The sequence below is a fragment of the Rosa rugosa genome, chromosome 5 (assembly GCF_958449725.1).
Source record: "Rosa rugosa chromosome 5, drRosRugo1.1, whole genome shotgun sequence".
Classification (NCBI taxonomy): domain Eukaryota; kingdom Viridiplantae; phylum Streptophyta; class Magnoliopsida; order Rosales; family Rosaceae; genus Rosa; species Rosa rugosa.
In genome coordinates, this window is record NC_084824.1 from 33045978 (window position 1) to 33069488 (window position 23511).

Sequence of the window (23511 nt, forward strand, 5' to 3'; positions counted from 1 at the left end):
ATAAACTTCCCTAAGGGAGCTGTAGCACGAGAAGATAAAAATCTAAATTTTTTTACATAAGTTACTAAACCCCCTACTCACAAAAGTGTGAGAGCTGACAGAATGAAAAAATAAATTACGACATACAAGTTCTGAGTATATTAGTGTTATGTGGTATTTAGGGTTTATGGTTGACCTATTAGATCGAGACCCAAATATGATGGAAAACCACTAAAATAGTTAGAGAGCTACTGATTTGAAAAAAAAAAAACTTATTGACATTAGCTTAAAAATATACTAACATAGACACATAAAGCTACTATCACGATATTGAAATGCTACTAGAACAATTACACGGATCTGCTAACTTGAAATAATGAAAATGAAAATAGAAGCTATTGACATCATGTTGAAAAAATACTAACATAGATATAGAAAGATACTATCACTATGTTGAAAAACCGCTATAACAGTTATAGAGAGTTACTAACTCCAACAAATAACATACAAGAAATGGTTCATTATTCATCAATCAAAATACATCACAGCACCATCTGAAAACAGAATTCAACCACAAAATCATCCCCCCATCACACAAGAGCACAACTCGCTTTCTCTCCCCTGCAAAATTCCACAAGAGATGAATTCAAACAAATCCAAGCCCATTTATTCCAATAAATCACAATCAAATCAAACCAAACTAAACAAATTCTAATCATGTCGTCTAATTAATTTCAACAAAAATACCAGAAGGATTTGGTCTCAACCTCAATAAGTAAACCAAATACAATGACAATAATGAATGGAATTGAAAAGCTTATCACATTTCTTGGCCGGCGGTGTCCCAAATTTGGGCCTTCACAATCTAATCATCGACATGGATGCTCCGGGTGGCAAACTCGACACCGATGGTGGACTTAGACTCGAGGTTGAACTCATTGTGCATGAACCTGGACAACAAATCGGATTTGCCGATACCGGCATGGCCGATCAAGATGACCTTGAAGTGGTAGTCGTTGTCTGACCTGTAAGCCATGTCGAAGAGCTAGAGTGACTTTTCGGTTGGAGATGAAGAGGTCGCGGGCCTTGTCGTCGTCGCCGGAGAATCAGTGCTCATTTAGGTTTCCAATGCAGGTAAGGTGGAGGAAGAGGCGATGGTGGCGGTGGAGGAAGGGTGTTGCTGGAGCCAAGCTAGATGTGAGGAAGGGAGCTGCCGGAGCCGAGGCTCGTGAGGTGTCTCAAGTCGAAATTGGAGATCTGAGTGAATCGGAGATGAGTAGAGAATCGTCTCTAGTGAGAGAATCGGAAAGAATCGGAGATGAGTAGAGAATCAGAGAGATCTGAGTTGGACTCCAGTGAGATAGCTCCGATCAGAGCTTCTTCGTCGACGTCGTCGTCTTCAGGCATCGCGGCGCTGTTTCGAGGTTTTGTAAGCTTGGAATCTCACCAGATCAGAGGTAGTGGTCGTTGGAATCGGGGCGGGGGTGGCTGGGCTTTGGTCGGGTTTGTGTTGTGGTTCAATTGATGGTGACGGTAATGAGAGATGATAGCCGGAATTGATTCTTTCCAGTGATTGCATAGGGAAGAGAAGAAGAAGAGAGATCAGAGAGAGAGAGAGAGAGAGAGAGAGAGAGAGAGAGAGAGAGAGAGAGAGAGAGAGAGAGAGAGAGAGAGAGAGAGAGAGAGAGAGGAGAGGGAATGAATTTCTATTCATTTTGGCCAGATGATTATGGAGTTGGTGGAAGGGTAAACTTGTCAGGTTGAAAATAATTTAAAGCCACAAGTGGCCTTATGTATACAAGAAAACCAATAAATGGCTAATTTAAGTTTCAAATTAACACTTGTATGTAATTTTCTATTATAATTTCTACTTTTATATTTAATACATGTGGTTTAGATGCATTTGAGACAAGTCCCTTAAAACTGTCCCTTAGGTGAGCAAAAAAAATGATTATATGTATCCCAAAACAAAGGTTGATTATTCTAAAAAAAAAAGAAAAAGAAAAAAAAATTGATTCTTGTGGTTAGAGTTTGGATCCATCAACTTATGGTAATCAACTTGATTCACACTGAATCTTAAGAAAAATATACAATTTCACAGCAGACCATTCATTTCGCTACATAACACCTAATTGTTTAATGAAAAATAATTAGCCTCTCACTCATCTGTTATCTCTACTTTATGAATGTTGATTCTAGCCTCCTCTCTTCTAGTTCTTTTCTAGTTTTATGCTCGATGGCCTTGCTATTATTTATGCTTCTATTTTTTTAATTACATCAATAACTCATAATTATAACAATTAATTTTTTGTTAGTTCGACTCACTCACGACCCCCTCACTTACGGGAAAAAAAAATATGGGTTAATTACATATAAGTGCATCTTTGAATGTTTTTTTAGCCATAAGACAACAAACTAGTTTTTTCCCTCATAAGGTCACTAGATTAAGGCTCTGTTTGGGATTGCTTCACTTTTAAAAAACAAAAAAAAAACTTTTATTCAAAATTTTAGATTTTATTATGTTTGGTAAATAAATATAAAAAAACAGCTTTAATTGAAGGATTCTTGACCAAAAGCCCCAAAATGAGCCAAAGTTATCTCACTTACCCCAGCAAGAGATTTTTATTCTCATTTACCTAATTTGCAGTAAAATGACAATTTTGCCCTTAATCAAATCCCCCTTGATCTCTCTCCTCTCTCACGTCCCTCTACGATTTCTTTCAAATCGCTCTCTTTCTCTCTCCGCCCTGCAAAGCGCCATCGCCAACTCCACGACTGGCTCACCTAGGCCGCCGTGGGCCGTAACCTAGACTAATAGGGGCAGGTTGTCACTGCCGTCGACAGCATCTCTCTCTCTCCCCCCCCTCTTGCTGTCGGCGTTATGTGGTCTTAGTTTCAGCAATATGATACGTGCAAAAGCATCGTCAATTTAAACCCTGAAAAATATCATCGTTAGTATAGAGCAAATAGGGTATCGTTCAAAACCGGGGATTGAGGGTGCTAACATGTGAGAAACAATTTAAAGACAAGAATATACAATTTACGAAATTGAAAGATACAACATACAAGTTTTTACGAAAACACTTTACAAATTTACAAGTTATAAACATGCATAAATTTCGAACAACAAAAGAAACAACAAAGAGTTAGAGAGCACACATACTTGTTCACACGAAATTAGAGAGACAAGAATTATGAGAGAACAACAAAAAGATACAAGTATATATATAGGCAATGCCGAAATTAGAGAGAAAACAAGTTAGAAAAGGTTTTGGAAATCCCACTCCTATTTATACACAATTACAAATCCATATCACATAGGGAATCCATATACAACAAGGATACATATTATTGACCAAGTCAAACAAGAAATCTTAAGTCAAAACTAACTCTAACTACTTTTCCTAAAAAACACCAAAGCATCCCTAAAATTTAGGAACACCTAAAAAACACAAAACAAAATCCTAAAAAACACCAAATTAATTCCTAGAAAACACTAACACATATGTACTATTCACGGAGACACTATTCACGAATTTTAAAAACATTTTATTTTTTTATTTTATTATCTACATGAACATGCTACCTAAAAACTCTAAGTTACTTTTAATTATTTACAAATGTACAAAAACACATAACATAAAAATGGGGGGTTTTTGAAGATTGAAAACAGAAATTTTAGAAAACATTAAAAAGATTAAAATCGTTTCTATACAAAGGTGGGAAAAGAAGAATTTTTGGAAAACAATTTATCAAGAACAATTCAAGAACAACATATTCATGCATCCCTTAATCTTGTTTATTACCAAGAACGCCATCAACCAAGACACAAAGATCAAAGCAACCAATGTCCCTTTTAACTTTCTTTCTTATGTTAAATCGAAAAAACAAAGCACCAAATCAATTTTATTTTGAAAAGTCGATATCACACATACGTTGAAAATCCGTTTTCAAATCATTAAGTTCAAGAAAGAATTGATAAACATGCAAATCCAAGCACGTCACAACTATTCATCACATGCATAATCTGATTTCGACTCAAAGCAAGCCTTTACTACTTTTTGAATTAGAGTTTACAAAGCATAAACCTAATTACTAGCAAATTACATGCAAGTCTTCCTATGTTTCGAACCACAAGAACGTTCCATGTAATGAAGCACAAAATCAAATTATCATTCCATATATTCGGCAATTAACAAAGATCAAGAACACATAAACACATCAAACATGAAAAGAACCATCTAAATTGAATCCAAAAATCAGTTTTGTCACATCATAGTTTTGGTTTAAACAACAGAAATTCCAAAGCAGAAATTCTAACTACAAGAAAGCCACAACCGTGAAAGTACATGAGAAGATTATGGTGTGGTCAACCCTTGATCACGTCCCAAGGTCCAAAGCAGATCCAAGATGATGCACAAGTGTTGAACACGGCTAGGAAGGTGGATGGTCACGGCTATGCTCCTTGAAGATTGCGAAACCTGAAAAACTAGAGAGAACAAGTGAGAATACGAAATTGTGGAGAAAATTCTTACCCTTGAAACGTCAAATACACTAGGTATATATAGGAGAACGTCTCAAGGCACTCCCAATTCGTTTCTACTTGGTTTCTCCAAAGTTGTGTTGATCTAGGACTTGTTTGGCACAAAACAGATTTCCGGCAGGATTGACCTCAGAGCACTAAAACGGCCATAACTTCCTCTAGAAAATAGATATCGCTGAGCTGTAAAAAGCTCTGGAAACTAGACATCTGTAGCTTTCCAACCATATAAAGATCATAATTTTCTGAGCTCTGAGAAATTTTCTATGCTCCGTTGAAGTTGACTGATCTGTACAGGCAGTAATCCGAATCTGTAATGGATTTGACTTTTAAAGCACAACTTAAGTCCAACTCGATTTTCCTTCACATCACATGCCTCTCACATGTCTTCCACGCCTTGTTGAAGAATGAAACGTCAAGACCTCTCTAGAACCTTCAAGAATCTCACGGCAATTCCAATATGTTAATGTCTAAATGTTCGGCGGTAGCTGAACCTTTGTTAACGCTGATCCGGTGGGCGGATCGATACTTGTGATGCTCTCGAAACCTCCGCTACCTGTCAAGTAAAATACAAAGGGCGTCAGAGGGAGACCGCGTTGGGCGGTCTTCAACTCTCCGATGCCTAAGTCAGTCAATGTATTTATGTTGACAAAGTAACAGTAGGTAAGTATTGAATGCGTAATTAATGAGGAGAGAGGAGAGGACCTTTTATAGGTGAGGAAGAGATTGATCTTCTCTTTGTTTTCGATGTGGGACTGATATGCCTCAGTTGCCAGTTTCAGAAGCTTCTTATGCCATCTTGGCGCGGCGCGTGGCGGCGAGTCAGCGGCGATCTGGAGGTGGTCCGACGTTGGGGCTGTAGCCCGCCTGGCGGTGTGTCTGCATGTCATTCCTTTGGTTGGAATTAGTACCTTTGGTGGTAGAATGAGCGTAGCCCATTAGAGCTAATTATGCTTGCAAATGTACATGTATGTACACAATCCATACTCAACTAGAAATCCAAACTCCACATTGCTTTGAAATCCGAATTCCTTGTTGCTTTCTCTTCCATGTGCATGGCATATGATCTTCTTGAGACTTCTAGATACTTCATGAACGTTCCAAGGCTCTCCTAGTATGAGTAGAACTCCATATGCAAGTAGGTTTCCTAGTTGAATACTACTTTCTTTTCCGAGATGCTTCTACACTCTTCCAGAACCTTCTTGAGTAATCCTTATCCAACAGGGACTCCTTGTCACACTAGTATTCCTGATCTGAGTAGAATTGGGTTTCCTTGTCCAAGTAGAACTCCTAGTCCAAGTCATCTTCAGACTCCTACTTCAACTGGGATTCCTTTTCCTAGTCAAACTGGGAGAACTTCCATTTCTTCATTTTTCTTCATTTCTGCGCCACTTGTGCCTTCCTTAGCCATTTTTGGACTTTGAGACTCCATTTTACCTGTAAAAACACTAACTAAGTTAAATTGATCAAGATAAAGGAAATAACTTAGCAAAATATAGGGTTTAAACATTATAAACGTCGCATTTTATGCTCCTATCACAATAGCATCCTCGGGTTTTCCAGAAACAGTTATGGATCTTCTTCTGCCTTCTACTTATTCTTCGTGCTTGCTACTTCTACCTAGTTCCCTGGTGTCGCTTTACAGAGAGAAAGCTTCGAATTACAGTTAGCCACGGGAAATTGGCGAGTCCATTGATGCCCAAATCTAGTCAAAATTGCAGGTTTACGGTGCCAAAGTGGAGCGTAAATTCCAAAAGAAACTTGCAGCGAGCAGTGAAAATTTTGGGGCTAATGTGAAGCGCCTTGGAGTGGAAATTGAGGAAAAGATCAATTACCTCTCGGTAGAGGGTTCAAGATATAGGTGGTGATGTCCAGATGCTTCTGAAGCATGTGACGATAGTGAGAAATTAATTCCATAGATGGTACAATTGTAATTTTAGAACTCCCTCAAGTATTGTATTCTTTTGCTTGCACTGGTCCTTAGACTTGTGGAGTTAATATCCATCCTCCCATCCTCTTATTCACTATTTGATATATGGTGGCGTATTTTGTTGAGCAATTGCTTTAATTATGTATTCTGTCCAAAAAGAATAATGTTGCAGAGATTGTTCCCGTTCAGTTGAACTTTGTACCACTTTCATCATTTTTTCCCCCAATGACAGAGAGAAAATGGAGCTAGAAAGAAGAAAAAAGGAAAAAAAAAAAAAAGTGTCTATTGGAGGGCAATAGACATCTATTGAGGGCAATACATAGCTGATAAACGTCTATTGGGGGGCAATAGACCAAAGTTCTATTAGGGGGTAATACATGGTTGATTACTCTTCTATTGGAGGACAATAGATGTCTATTGGGGTAATAAACATTTCCGGTAAAAAGTCCGGTGGGCGGGGGCAGGTGATCGGAATCCGGTCACCGGATTTCGACGAACTCAACATATTTATATAAATGCCACTAGAGTACAAAATCAACAGTCATTCTCTCTCTCCTCTCCAGCGAGGTCTCTAGTCAACTCCGACGGGTCTCCGACTAACCTCAGGCGAACTCCCGCGGGTCTCCGGCCGACCTCTGGCGAACTTCCGGTCAACTCCGGTGACCACAAAAGCTACTGTCACTAACACCAAAAGTTACTGTAGCTAGCAACAAAAGGTACTCTGATGAGATTTCCGGTAACCTCTGGCGAGGTCACAGAAGCTACTATCACTAGCAACAAAAGCTACTATGGTGAGATTTTCGGCAACCTCCGACGAGATAACAAAAGTTACTATCACCAATAACAAAAAACCTATGCTCCCTAAAACAAAAAAACTACTATCTCCACCAACAAAAGCTACTGTCACCAATACCAAAAGCTACTCTCACAAGCAACAAATGTTACTTTCACCAACACTAGAAAACTACTCTCACTAACACCAAAAGCTCCTCTCGCCAACAACAAAAGTTACTGTCACCAACACCAAAAGCTACTCTCACCAGCAACAAATGTTACTTTCACCAACACTAGAAAACTACTCTCACAAAAAATAAAAGCTGCTTTCACCAACACCAAAAGCTACTCTCACCAGCAACAAATGTTACTTTCACCAACACTAGAGAATTACTCTCACCAACAGTAAAAGCTGCTTTCACCAACACCAAAAGCTACTCTCGCCAACAACAAAAGTTACTGTCACCAACACCAACGAGCTAATCTCACTAACAATAGAGAGTTACTCTTGTATCAAAAACCACTCTCACCATCAACAAAAGCTACTCTCACCAAAGCAAAAAACTACTATCACCACCGCAAAATCCTACTTTCACCTCCGACAAAAGCTATTCTCACCAATGTCAAAAACTACTATCATCACCACAAAAAGCTACAATCATCACCACCAAAAGTTACTCTCACCAACAACAAAATATACTCTCATCAACATCAAAAACTCTTCTCGCCAACAACAAAACGCTACTTTCACCAAAACCGATAGCTACTCCCACCAACATTGAAAACCGCTTCACTTGCTCTCTTTCTGAAATGATGCAAGTGCAAAACAAATATTGCCAGAATTCAACTACAAAAATAAAAATACAAACCAGAATAAAACACCATCAGAAACATAGATACCATAACATCAAAATTGAACAATGAGGCATAAAATTAAGATCCAATTTCATTTCCTTCTTAACAGAAACTTAAACAATTCTCATAATGTCCTACAATTATGATTTAATCCAATTAGAAAACCATAATGGATCCAGGGGCGGAACTACTGTTCGGCCCAAAGGGGTCCGGACCCCCCTTAACTTTTCAGCTGACACATATAATTATATATATATTATTAGTTTTTTTTTTTTTTTTTGAAAGGAAGACGACAAACTATATTAAGTGAAAATTGAGAATTACATGGAGTGATGCATAAAACATCAAAAGAAAGCAATAAAACATAACGAGATGCACAAACGCATCTGTAGTGAAGAAAAAACAATAAAGCATAATTAGATGCACAATCGCATCAAGAACAAAAGGGAACCAGGTAACCATGTGACTGGATGCCGTAAGGCATTGCTGCACTACATATGTCACTGAAGCAGTGTAAATAGGAGAGTAACCGTAACTGTAACCGATGATATGACCACCTATGAGAGGCGATTCGCTCACCAAGAGATCAAAAGCGACCAAGGGTGTCAGAACCTCGGATTTAGGCAGACGAACTCTTAAGAACCAGAACCAATACCAGAACAATATGAGCAGCTGTTTCGGATCCAAGATCCGAAATAGAATACGACCTGGGTCCCAAATGCGGATCCAAATCCGGCCTAAAACCAAGATCAAGTCTGACGGGTCAAACTTGACAAAGGCCAAGGCCCAACATAATCTGATCTGGGCACCCAAGGATCTGATCTGGGCACCCAAGCTGGCTTCAGCCCGACATCCGGCGACCCTTCCAGATCTGCAACGCCGGAAAGCTCTCGTCTCGATGTCAACCACACGACTCCAAGCGCCACCACCCATGGACTGCTGCACCGCCGTCGATCTCTGGTCGCGAACTCCCTCTGGTCCGACTTGGAAACCAGAACCCAGAAAGAAATTCCAACACCCGCAGTCGTTCCAACCTAGCACACCATTCCGATTCCCATCGCCGAAGTCCACGAGACCAGACAAACCTATCAAGCCGGATCTGATCCAGCCTCCAGCCAACGATGAAAGCCTTCTGACGCCATTCCTCGCCCAGCCACCTCGTCGCCATCCCTAAACCCGATTTAAGTCGAGCCCGGCTTGGTCGGAATCTCGACGCCGTCCCAAACCAGAACGGGAACGCAGCCTCTTCCCTACTCTGACGAAAAGCACTACAGGCAGACCGGATCTGGGACAACACTACATCCATGGCTTCTTCCCATTGACGCGACACACGATCAGAACGAATCTGATCAGAAGAACTTACCACCGGCCGAGCTGCGAACCACGACCCGATACAGGACACAGCGGGAACCTTGCGCACAACAACCGACGCCGAGGACGACATCGGAACAGTACTCCATCGATGATGGAGAAAGGTACAGAGAGGCCGGAGGCGGCGCTCTCCCAACCCTAGGAGAGCGCTAGGTATTTTCATTCTTTACCAAGACTTTGTTTTCGTTGGGGCAAATATATATTATTAGTTAAAGTATGATGTAAACAATACAAGCTACTGGACCCCCAAAATCAAATGTATCAATTATATATAATATAATCCTGACCCCCCCCACTATCCAGACCAAAACCGTCAGTCTCTACTTAAAAGAATAATAAAATAATAATATTTATTGTATAAAGATTAAAGAAGGAATAAGATAAGAAATAGAAGTCAAAATAATATTAAATAATTATTTCTATTGACCTAGCTTTGATCAAGGCAAACTTTTATGTCTATATATTTTGCAATCGTGCTTTCTATTCCATTCTGGTAACTTGGGTTTTTTTTTTAACTCTCTTAATCTGCGCCATTGCACCAAGCCACCAAGCCTGCAAAAGGAATTAAGGTATTCTGCGATGCCTTTTTTTTTTTTTTTTTTACTGTATCATCTTTTTGTTACTTTCTTATATAAATTTACTATTTCATCAATCAAACCCTCGACTAGATTCTTGTACCATTCTTATTTTTTTTTTTCCATTCTTTTTTATGCTTTGTTCTACTGATTTTGGTTTTTTAGCTTATTTTTTTTTCAATTGAATTTTTTTGAATACTCATTGTTTATATGCGATTTTTTATTTATTTGTAGATGTCCACGCAAAAGACACTTGATAAGTGGTTTACAAAAAGAAAAACTCTTGAAAACTCCGAATCTAGTGCTGCCTTACCACAGTCTGATGTTGAGACTCAAGAGCCTGAAAATCGTGCTAAATTTTCAAGAACTGAAATCAACGAAATTGATATTGATTCACTAGAACGTGATCCGGGAAAATATCCGCAAATATGGGAATATCATCCTAATTTGCAAGATGAAGTCCGACGTGCTTATATTAAACTTGGTCCATATCAGCCTTTACTTTCAACATATCCTCAAAAAGGAAAGCGAAATCGTAGCTTTCAATCTTCGTGGTATCCGCTATTTTCTTCATGGTTAGAATATTCTCCGAATGAAGATAAAGCTTTTTGTCTACCATGTTTTCTTTTTAATAAGCCCACTGGCCATCCTGGCCACAAAGCTTTCACTATTGAGGGATTTCAAAGTTGGAAAAAAGTAAGAGACGGTAAGGGTTGTGCTTTTCTGAGTAATATGGGTAAAGATTCTAACTCTTTTCACAAGAATGCTGTAAGAGCCTGTGACGACTTGATGAAGCAACCTCAGCATATATAAAAAGTTGTTGCCAATTATACTTCAAAACAAATTGCAGACAACCGTCTATGAGTCAAAACTTCAATTGAACCAGTTCGATGGCTTGCATTTCAAGGTTGTGCTTTTAGAGGTCATGATGAAAGCCATGATTCAATCAATCCTGGTAATTTCGTGAAACTCTTAGAATTGTTGGCTTCATATAATGAAAAGTTGCTGAAGTTATATTGCAGAATGCTCCAAGAAATGCTTCTTACACATCCCCAAAGATTCAAAAACAAATGTTGCAAGCATTTTCAGTACGAATAAAAAAGGTCATTCGGGAAGAAATTAATTATTCAAAATTTTGCATAATTGTTGATGAAGCTCGTGATGAGTCAAAGAAGGAGCAAATGGCTGTAGTATTGAGATTTGTTGACAAAGATGGTTTTATTCGGGAGCGCTTCTTTGGGCTTGTTCATGTCTCAGACACAAAGGCACTGACATTGCAAAAGGGAATATATTCAGTGTTATCTAATCATAATTTAGATATCCAAAATATCCGAGGCCAAGGATACGATGGTGCAAGTAATATGCGAGGTGAGTGGAATAGGCTACAAGCTTTGGTTTTGAAGGATTGTCCGTATGCTTACCATGTTCATTGTTTAGCACATAGATTGCAATTGGCTTTAGTAGCAGCATCGAGAGAAGTTATTCCTATTCAAAAGTTTTTTACTAAATTGACTTTTATTGTCAATATTCTTGGTGCTTCATGCAAGCGTAATGATGAATTTCAAAGTGCTCAAGCAGAAGAGATTGCATATTTGACTTCAATTGATGAACTCGAGACTGGAAGAGGACTTAACCAAATTGGAACCTTGCAGCGTGCTGGAGATACTCGTTGGAGTTCGTACTTCAGATCTATTTCTAGTTTGAGACAAAGGTTTAGCCCAACTTGTCAGGTTCTTATGAACATAATTAAGGAAGGGAAGAGTCCTCAAGCAGGAGATGCAGATTCTGCTTATGAATCAATGACATCGTATCAATTTGTCTTCATCTTACATCTCATGGTAATTATGGAGAATACTAATGAACTTTGTCTAGCTCTGCAAAGTCAATCTCAAGACATTTTGAATGCCATGAATCTTGTTTCCTCTACTAAAGCATTCATTCAAAAGTTGAGAGATGATGGATGGGATACTTTATTTGCCAAGGTAATTTCTTTTTGTGAGGCACGTAACATAGATATCCTAGATATGAATGCTTGTTATGTTGGAAGAAGAGGTCGAGCTCGTCACCAACAAAATGACTGGACAGTTCAGCATTATTACAAGGTAGATATATTTTATGCTGCCATAGATTCTCAATTGCAAGAATTGAATAATCGGTTTAATGAGCATGCTGTAGAGCTACTTATTCTTAGTTCAACTTTCGATCCTAGAGAAATCAATAAGTGTTTCAAGATTGATGATGTATGTTAGTTGGTAGAAAAATTCTATCCACATGACTTTGCAAATCATGAGAAACTACAACTCAAGAAACAACTTGAATTTTTTGAGAATGATGTAGTTCAAGATCAAGAGTTCAAAAGTATTTCAACTATGTCTGATTTATCTCAGTGGTTAGTAAGAACTAGAAGATCAACAAGGTATCCACTTGTTTATAGAGTGATTGTGCTTGTGCTTACTCTTCCAGTGTCTACAGCAACTACAGAGCGATCATTTTCTGCTATGCGTATTGTCAAAACAAGGCTTCGTAACCGAATGGAGAATGACTTTCTTACAGACTCGTGATGCGGCTGAAATAGCCTCACAATTTAACCCTGCAAAATGTAGTTGTCAGTATAGGATAAGCAGGGATCGTTCAGTCCGGGGATTGTAGGGTACACCTACACAAAAAGGTCAATTAACAAATAAAAGAATAAAATGGGGGTTTTGAGATTTGGTTCCTAATCTACTTAAAATAAAAACAAAACAAATAAAACTATATACAATGATCGACTTCCTTAACCTAGACCAATACCACTCAGAAATTACTAAGTGTAAAAACAGAAAATCCATTTCAACATGCTACAAAAATGTGCCCATCTTAAACGCTTAGATAAGAGCCCAAATGAAAAGCCTCAGCGGATCAATCCATTTATCTGATTCGTTCTAATGTAGGCTTGGATCGGAAAAGTCCTTACCAAGCCTAATACTACTAATTTTCGAAAACACTCAGCGTAATTCTCTTAACTAGTAGTATTATCTAACCCTCGAATCAACTCACACGTGCAAATTAACCATTACACATAGAATTTAGGGAAAATTTCGCAAACAGTACACCAAGTAAAGGCCACTAATAATTCTTATACACAAAGTTTCAAACCAAACATTTCGGTACACGAAATCTGAAACTCGACCCACTATCAGTACACGACGTCAATTTTTGACACCAAAATGTCCATTATGCCCTCAGTTCTTTTTTTTTTTATTAAATTTTTTTTGTATTAATTATACAAAATAAGCTTGAGGGCTAAAATGGTCATTTTATGACCGAATAATTATACAAAATGAGCTTTGAAAGAGGTGAGGTTCGAACCCCCAACCTCTTTCACATCAGCCAAATTCCCCACCGCTGGAGCAGGAGCTATACTCAATACATTATGTACAAACTTCATATTTATACTCTTTTTAGGCAAGGCCGAATAATTATACAAAATATATAAACCTTGACAGACATGAGGTTCGAACCCCCAATCTCTATCATAAAAGCTCAACTCCCCACCACTGGAGCACGAGCTGCCAATTAAATATTTGCTACAAATATAATATTTATACTCTCTTTAGGCGAGGCCGAATAATTATACAAAATATATAAATCTTGGAAGACATGAGGTTCGAACCCCCAACCTCTTTCATAAGAGCTCAACTCCTTACCACTGGAGCACGAGCTGCCTGTTACACAACTCCTACAAACTTTATATTTATACTCTTCTTAGGTGAGTATATAAATATTAAGATATATATATATATACATACATATATTAATATCTTAGTCTTAATTTCCAAGCCTTATTTTATATATAGCAAAGAAATTAAGATATATATATATATATCACCTAAGATAATATTTAAATCTATCACCTAAGAAGAGTATAAATACAATGAACATGTTGGGTATCAAAAAAGGTTGATATCATAAAAGATTAGAGAAAAGACAAAAAAAAAAAAAGATGACGAATGACAAACTTTTTCGTGCGTAGAGAGAAGAAGTTTGATAGACTTTTTTTTTTCTTTGAAGAGGAAACTTGATAGACTTTTTGAAATCTTTGGTGTGGAGGCTGTAAAATGATTGGAGTTTGGTATATAGTTAACACTACAAAATCCATGATTTTCTAATTCCATAAGCATGAATGATATTTTGAATACCTCTGTAAGACCTTGGAAATTTGTTATTAATTCCAAAATGTTTCCTGGGATTAATAAAGTAATCGTTTGTACGATTTCGTGGTTTGAGGGTGGAGTGCAATTATTTTCGGACGAATAATTATTCGAAGTGCGTTTTAGGGGGTTCACAAAGGTTGACTTTTTATACGTTTAGATTTTGTGAGAATTTCTTTCATGAAAGTTGTAGAGCGCGTTGATATGAGTTCGTGGACATGAAGAACGCGAAAATCGGAGTTTGTATGATGAAGTTATGGCCGTCGGAAAAAAGTTTCCATTTTGGTATATTTGGGATTTTTCCGGAAATTATTTCAGAAATTCCAACTTTCCATTTTGGGAAAGTGGGACTCTCTCTCTCCTCCCGACGCCGGAAATCGCCCTCTCTCTTCTTCAGGCCATTTCTTCCTCCTCCGGCCACCTTTGGACGTGAAATTCTAGGGGTAGCCTTATCTCGACCTTGCGCACCTCCCCGTGGCCACCTTGCAACCTATCTCGGCCTGTAGCTGCCGCATCAATGAAAACCCGATCCGACCTCAGTTTTGGGTCAATGTGGTTTTCTCTCTTTTCCGGCCACCATGGCTCAAGTTGTTGGACACCCTGGGATCGCCTGAGGACGCTGATAATACTCCTAGAAGGACTTAGGCTGTAGTGGAGCGTGGAAGCAGATCGGAGCTCCGCCGGAAAACTGGGAAAATTCCGAGTTCACCGATTTTCTGTCACGTCCCTGATTTTTACGCAAATAAAAATCGATATATATAACCCCATAATTATATATGGGTGAACGTTCAGTCATCAATACAAATACCTGGAACATCTTTCCCTTAAAACAAGTACATACTGATGCCCTGAACCAATCCAAGTTAATATACACTCGCTTAACATGAGTTATATATTACATAAGTTTACGAATTAAATTGCCATCACAAAATAAAACGTAAATACTCCTCAGAGTTCACTACAAAGCGGAAGTCATAACAATGGCAAAGCCAATCAAATTTGCTTCCTACCAGTTCAGCTGCCAACAAGCTACCTTAGCTTCAGCCATGATTTCCCTGACCTGCAAGATTAACCCCTACACCGTTTGAATAGTGCACCGGGTTGTCACACAACAAACCCGGTAAGCTTTTGCAAGCCCGTATGAGTAACCCAAAACAACTCACACCAAATTACGGGATAAAAGCCCGCACCACTCATGCCAACACGAGGAACATCTTTCGACTCGCGAATAAGGAAAACATACCATGCTTCCCAAAACAATACTTTTTTCCAAAAAGGAAATCACGAAAGTCACACCATGACAAAATCATATAAATCGTTAACCTAACAATTCATATATGATTAATCGATCCAATCTGGATAAAACACATAAGCACATCAATCATACCTATCGTTAACCTAACAAATAGCATATGATTCTTAGTCCAACCTGGACAAAATACGTACCCAGGAGTCATAAGTAATCTACTTAGATCCATGTGGTACCATGGCAGACATACTAGCGCTCTAGCTTATCGTAACCACTCGCCCGGCTAACTGCGCGATTCCTTATCTCTTGCCTTGGTCACCATCAGCGACCTGTCACCATCTGTGACATATGATCTTCAAACCCCATCAAATCTCGGAATCAACCATTGGTCACCATCTGCGACCTGTCACCATCTGTGACATATAGAATATGATTCACAAGTCCTCCCAGGACATTTAAAAGAAAGAATCCCCAAAACTCTCTTTTAAAAACACGTACTCATGAGCATCAGATAGCTCCCCACTAACCCCATGATGTATCAACAACCAATCAGTCTAACCTAGACACATAACACAGATAATCATTGGTCACCATCTGCAACCTATCACCGTCTGTGACTTTTGGTTTTCATACCCCATCTGGTCTTAGAATCAACCGTTGGTCACTATCTGCGACCCATGCTTTTCAGACCCCATCTGGTCTCAAGTCAACGTTAAGTAAGTCACACCTGACCTAAAAACGTTACGACCATCTAGTTCCGGCTTTCCCCATCCCTGCTCACCATCTGTGACTCTTGGTACAAGGACCAATACATTTAAAAAGAGTCACGCTTGACTCCAAAATGTAACATCAAACTCAATACTTTTCAAACAATAGAAAACATCTTTTTCCACAATATTGTTTCAATGAAAAGTCGCATTCAACAATAATATGAACCCATCATGCATATTATTCATCACACATCATCCACAAGAATATATATATTTCACGTAAATATATATATACGTAGTCATTCGCTCAGGAATGCCTACTAATACCAACTATAGTTTGCAGTTAAATAATTAACGCCAAAACAATAATGGTAATTCCGTTCATAATGAACCTTGTGAGATTACTCACCTCAAATTCCCGCTGCGTCTTCAACAAGGAACAAAGCGGCCAATCCGCCAAATAACCGTCCAAATACTTCGTCAAGTACCTAATCACAAACGGTTTCCACTTGGTAACAATTCACATTTGATTTAAGTCCGAAACCCCTGTTTTGAACTAAAATCCCCAAAGTGGCGCCAATCAAGGCGAAACCACATCCGAGACCTCCCAAAGTCTCCGGAATACTTCTACGATCGATATGCCAAAACCACAAGTCGATCGGAAGCTCGAATCCTCACGGATCGAAACATCGAACGGTCCGAAACCGTAAAAATCACAACATGCTCATACGATCTCCAAAAATTACAAACAATATATCGAAATGCTCGTATCGACGAGTAGATCGAACTCAGGAACAGAAACTATCCCTGAGGTGGCCGGAAACCGCCGGAAAACACCACCACAGTGGCGGCACCGCCGCCAAACCAAACTCGGAATTTGACAAAACTCCCAACACCAAAGTTCTTCATCTCAACCCCAATTTCAACTTTCATAACTACAACAACGTCCAAATATGAACCAATCGATCGAATTTTACCTTAGAAGCCGACGGATCCGATGAACCCTAGTTTTGAATTCGCTCCAATTCGATCTCCACAAATGAAATCGATGCAAGCCACCTTGGGGGAAATGATCTACGTCCCTTGAAGTGCAGAATCCCTTTTGGAACCACCGCCAAAGGTGGCCGGAGCTGGGAGAACGAAGATCGGCGAATAGAGGCGATTCCGACCTCTACTCGGGTTTTTCTCGACGTTGTAGCACGAGCTGCAGCTCGACCCACCCTCGATTGCTTCCACAGACGTGTAGAGGGCAGCAAGGCGAACACAACCCGCCTTGGATCGAGTCCTATGGTGGCCGGAGGAGGAAGAACGAAGCCGGCGAAGTGGAGGGTGCGACGCAGGCTCGGGAGAGAAGTGACCGAGCTCGGGTTTCCATTTTGGGAAATCTGGGCTCTTTTGCAATTTCCGGATTTTTTTGTCCTTTTATACCAAAATGGAAAGTTTTTCCGAAGCCCATAACTTCTTCATACAAACTCCGATTCTCGCGTTCCGCATGTCCACGAACTCGTATCGACGTGCTCTACAACTTTCGTGAAGGAAGTTTTCGGAGAATCTCAACGTATCAAAAGTCAACCTTGAAACCCCCCTAATTCCACACTTTACGAATAAAATTCGTCCGAAACACTTCCGCTCCTTCCACGAGCCACGAAACCGTCCGATACCCACAATTTAAATTCCGGAAAATCCTCGGAAAGTAAATACGAAATTCCGGGGCATCACATTCCACCCCCCTTAAATTTAAACGTACCACACCCACAAGTACGAATAAACTCATCCCCAAAGATCCAATTCTCATTCCTCAGCAACATGTTCTTGCCTCATTGTTCAACATACCTAGATCAACAATAGATACAGGTACCCTACCTAGTATCACAATTCTAGTAATCTTTACCACACCGCTCGGTGGTAACCCAATCATTTCATAGATCTCATCCTCGTACACTATCCAATAAAGACTCTGTGACTGTAGCACTACGCACAGATCACACAAGAGTCCAGAATCCTGTTATCACAACAGTATCTGCATCATATCATCAATAATGCAAACCTTGCATTACAAGAATTGAAAATGAAACCTTCATTTCAACTCTAATCGAGCCTACATATCACAACTTAATAAGTGTCTACCCAACCTGGGGACACAAAATCAAGCTAAGGTCTAGCCCCGCCTGACCCACACATAAATCATCACCTGTCATTGTAATCACAATCAAAGTGGTATAGACCCCTTACTACCACAACAATGAAGGATGCATCACACCACAAGCCACACTCAAAGTCTAACTCTAGACAACAGGGAAAACCCAACACAAGGAAAGAAGTACACAACTATCACACATCATTCTAGCAACCCAAGTAGAAATAGATAAGGTACCTTCTAACCCTCCATATCCTTTCCACCGAAAGGACAACATAAGTCACCGCTGTGACAATGTTCTATTTGCTAACTTAACCATCAAGTAGCAAGTCAAGCCTCATCTAGACAATTAAAGAAGAATACCATCGGAACTCTCCTTTAAAACTACATACCTATGAGTCTCCAGCAACCTCGACCGTTACTCCCATAAGCTATCATGACAGACAGACTAGAACTCTGACTGACATTGTAACCACTCGTCCGGCCAAGGACGTGATTACCGATAACATGCCTTTGTCACCATTTGTGACCATCTGTGATTCAATCTCGATCACCATCTGAGATCAGTCACCGTCTATGACTCAATACATCACCATCTGTGATCAGTCACCGTCTATGACTCAATATATCACTATCTGTGATCAGTCACTATATGTGACTCAATATATCACCATCTGTGATCAGTCACCATCTGTGACTCAATATATCACAATCTGTGATCAGTCACTATATGTGACTCAATATATCACCATCTGTGACTCAATATATCACCATCTGTGATCAGTCACCATATGTGACTCAATATATCACCATCTGTGATCAGTCACCATATGTGACTCAATATCGATCATCATCTGTGATCAGTCACCTTCTGTGACTCAATATCGATCACCATCTGTGATCAGTCACCATATGTGACTCAATATATCACCATCTGTGATCAGTCACCATATGTGACTCAATATATCACCAATTGTGATCAGTCACCATCTGTGACTCAATATATCACCATCTGTGATCAGTCACCATATGTGACTCAATATCGATCATCATCTGTGATCAGTCACCTTCTGTGACTCAATATCGATCACCATCTGTGATCAGTCACCATATGTGACTCAATATATCACCATCTGTGATCAGTCACCTCAACCTAGACACGATATACATATAGCTCACACCTACGGCCATCAATTCCATAATCTTCCACATCGTGCCTACATAAGTCGACTGGTGACTACAGCCTCATGCTTAGATTCTCAACTAGCGTTCCATTACACAATTTAAATCAAACAAGACTTCCTCAAGCAATGTTTGATGCAATTCTAACGCCCTACGGAGAATCCCAAACCACACTCATTTTCTCCCCACTAAGAGCTTTTGTCATCAACATGACATCAAAGGTGAAAACAATAAATCACCTTCCTATCCTCACACAGAGTACAATCGTCATCACTATAACCTTAAAGATCAATCAAAACGAAAATCATAGTAACCCCTGCGTGCAATTTAGTTCAGGAAGTCACAGCAAAACAAGCAAAACAATTCATAGTACGATCGATATGCCAAAACTACAAGTCGATCGGAAGCTCGAATCCTCACGGATCGAAACATCGAACGGTCCGAAACCGTAAAAATCACAACATGCTCATACGATCTCCAAAAATTACAAACAATATATCGAAATGCTCGTATCGACGAGTAGATCGAACTCAGGAACAGAAACTATCCCTGAGGTGGCCGGAAACCACCGGAAAACACCACCACAGTGGCGGCACCGCCGCCAAACCAAACTCGGAATTTGACAAAACTCCCAACACCAAAGTTCTTCATCTCAACCCCAATTTCAACTTTCATAACTACAACAACGTCCAAATATGAACCAATCGATCGAATTTTACCTTAGAAGCCGACGGATCCGATGAACGCTAGTTTTGAATTCGCTCCAATTCGATCTCCACAAATGAAATCGATGCAAGCCACCTTGGGGGAAATGATCTACGTCCCTTGAAGTGCAGAATCCCTTTTGGAACCACCGCCAAAGGTGGCCGGAGCTGGGAGAACGAAGATCGGCGAATAGAGGCGATTCCGACCTCTACTCGGGTTTTTCTCGACGTTGTAGCACGAGCTGCAGCTCGACCCACCCTCGATTGCTTCCACAGACGTGTAGAGGGCAGCAAGGCGAACACAACCCGCCTTGGATCGAGTCCTATGGTGGCCGGAGGAGGAAGAACGAAGCCGGCGAAGTGGAGGGTGCGACGCAGGCTCGGGAGAGAAGTGACCGAGCTCGGGTTTCCATTTTGGGAAATCTGGGCTCTTTTGCAATTTCCGGATTTTTTTGTCCTTTTATACCAAAATGGAAAGTTTTTCCGAAGCCCATAACTTCTTCATACGAACTCCGATTCTCGCGTTCCGCATGTCCACGAACTCGTATCGACGTGCTCTACAACTTTCGGGAAGGAAGTTTTCGGAGAATCTCAACGTATCAAAAGTCAACCTTGAAACCCCCCTAATTCCACACTTTACGAATAAAATTCGTCCGAAACACTTCCGCTCCTTCCACGAGCCACGAAACCGTCCGATACCCACAATTTAAATTCCGGAAAATCCTCGGAAAGTAAATACGAAATTCCGGGGCATCACATTTTCGGGGTAGGTTTTCGACCCCTTTTACTTCGATTCAAGCTTTGTGATAGTTATGAAAGTTGTTGGGCTTGATGAGACGAAGAGGAGCAGCTTGTCCCCGACACCATTGGCGGTGGTCGGCGGCGGCTCTGCCTCTAACTCCGGCGGCCTTTTCCTGCCACCTCCGGGGACCTCTAGGGCAGTTTCTGCCCATTTTTATATTCTACTCGTTGATACGAGCATTTCGATATATAGTTTGTAATTTTTGGAAATCGTATGAGCATGTTATGAATTTTCCAAGTTTTAGGGTTTTCGGTTCGATCGGTTTTCTATCCGTGAGGATTCGGCTGTTCGATCAACTTGTAGTTTTGATATAGTGATCGTAGAAGTGTTCCGAAGACGTTGGATGGTCTCAGATGAGGATCCGACTGTTGGATCGTCATATAATTGTGTGTTTTGTGTGGTATTGAGTGTGACCTTGATGTGATTAGGTGATTGATGGAATTGCGTGAGCGGAGTTTGGATGATTTTGTGCTCGTCTTGGTATTTGTGTGAAGACGCAGCTGGAGTTAGAGGTGAGTAAATCTCACGTGGTTCATTTACGAACGAATTTATTCATTACTCGGAATTACTTGTTTAGTTGTTAAATCATTTTTGAAACAAATTATTTGTTTTAAAATATATGAACTTGATCGACAACGGTTCATGGGTAAGTTAAAACAATATTTTGATATAAAATGATTTTCGAGTAGTATATTTTATAAAACTATAGTTGGTATTAGTAGTCATTTTTGCGTGAATGACTACGTATATATATATTTGCGTGGAATATATATATGGATGGTGTAGCATTGTGTGAAGTATCATAATTGTGATTTTATTCGGATTATTATATTGGAGCATTTACTCTTGTCGGAAATGTGAATTGTTGATTTATATTGTTGAAAGAGTGATTTGGAGTTGTGGTGTGACAATTGTGAGTTGGAAGGTTTCAGTGGTAAACCTGGGTTTGTTCTTAGGGCCGAAAGGTCCGAAGTCCGAAGGTTACAGTGGTAAACCTGGGTATTGTTCTGAGGGCCAGGTGGTCCGAAGTCCGAAGGTTACAGTGGTAAACCTGGGTTTGTTCTTAGGGCCGAAAGGTCTGAAGTCCGAAGGTTACAGTGGTAAACCTGGGTGTAAAGATATCGTAAGATTGAACCTCGGCCGAGGTGACAGGTTATGATTTAGTTAGAGCTCTAGTCTATCTGCAGTGGTACTTCTTGGGGATAACTTTGTGTTATAGCACTCAAGGGTACATGTTTTTAAAAGAGAGTTTCGAGTGGGAGTTGAGATAATATGATTTTATTGGGAGTTGATGGGTGATCATCGTCTTTAGTTTGGAGTTGATGGGTGATCGTTGACTTTAGTGTGAGTCGTTTGACTTCTTGTTTGATTTTCCTTTTCTTTCTAATTGTTGAATTTTAAGTAATCTCCTTAACTAAGTTATATGCAGGGATTACTGCCTTTTGAATTGTTTGTTTTAATGTAATCTCCTGAACTAAGTTATATGCAGGGATTACTGCTTTTGTATTGTTTGTTTTATTGTAAATTCTTGAACTAAACTCCATGCAGGGATTTATATGATTTCTTTTGTTTGTTTTCATGTGATCTCCTGAACTAAGTTTCTATGCAGGGATTATTGATTTTGCTAAATTCTTATTGTGGGTACAATTGTTGGTTGTGATCTGTAGTGATTGATAAATGAGTTGGGATGGCATGATTTTGGCAACCGCATTATGTTGAGGGAAATGAGTATGACTTCCTTGTTGTGCCTTTGAGGCAAATGAATAGTGATCTAATAGATTGTGGGGACGTAAAATGAATTGAGAGACAGTGCATGTGGGTTTTGAGTTGGGTTAAAATTGTTGAGCATGTTATTGATTAATTTGAACTTGACGTTTTGTTGTGATAATTGCATATTGTTTTTGTTAAGCTAAGATGGTGAAAACATGTATTTTGCGGAATTAAATGCTGTTGCTTTAATTATCTCACGAGCTGAGAAATTATAAGCATGAGTGACGTGAGTCACTTTAATTGAGTTTACTCATACGGGCTGAAAAGCTTACCGGGTTTGTTTTGTTCATTCCCGGTGCACTATTCTATGGTGTAGGGGTTTTTGTGCAGGTTTGATTATCGAGTGATCATTATCAAAGCTGAGGTGTACGTTTGATGGCGTGGACGTGGAAGGGTGCTCTTAGTTTTAAGTCTTCCGCTGGGTAGTGAGTTGTGATGGGTGTGTTTACTTATTGAATTGTCATTCAGTTTGATTTGTAAACTATCTGTAATGTAATATGTGACTCTAAAGAATGAGTCGGTATTGTTTGGACCCAAAATGAGCATTTTGGCCTGACAAGGCACGTCTTGGAGAAATTGAGCCAATATCAGTGGCTCAAGCTATATATTGTCGACAAGCTCGAAAAATATAATTAGAGGCTAAATAAAGCCTACTATGGAAGCATGAAAGCATGAAAAGTTAACTTTAGCACATTTTCCTACTTCGGCTAGGAGAAACCGAGCTAAACAAGGAAGGATGGGCG

The 23511-nt window shown here is 39.7% G+C and overlaps 1 protein-coding gene across 1 annotated transcript; it reads left to right on the forward strand.

Moving 5' to 3' along the window:
- The first annotated feature begins 856 nt into the window (after positions 1-856).
- On the forward strand, positions 857-12585 carry LOC133711555 (uncharacterized). The gene is made up of 5 exons (XM_062137660.1): positions 857-988; positions 10259-10792; positions 10875-10979; positions 11047-12264; positions 12412-12585. Exons 1-5 carry the CDS (start codon positions 857-859, stop codon positions 12583-12585), a joined length of 2163 nt encoding a protein of 720 aa, XP_061993644.1.
- Positions 12586-23511: the final 10926 nt, after the last annotated feature.

Excerpts from the sequence above, each read along its gene's own strand:
- LOC133711555 (XM_062137660.1), top strand. The coding sequence starts at position 857 with ATGGATGCTCCGGGTGGCAAACTCGACACCGATGGTGGACTTAGACTC. Across the intron at positions 10,980-11,046 it reads CCATGATTCAATCAATCCTG|AATGCTCCAAGAAATGCTTC; the intron begins GTAATTTCGTGA and ends GTTATATTGCAG. Across the intron at positions 12,265-12,411 it reads AGTGTTTCAAGATTGATGAT|TGGTTAGTAAGAACTAGAAG; the intron begins GTATGTTAGTTG and ends GATTTATCTCAG.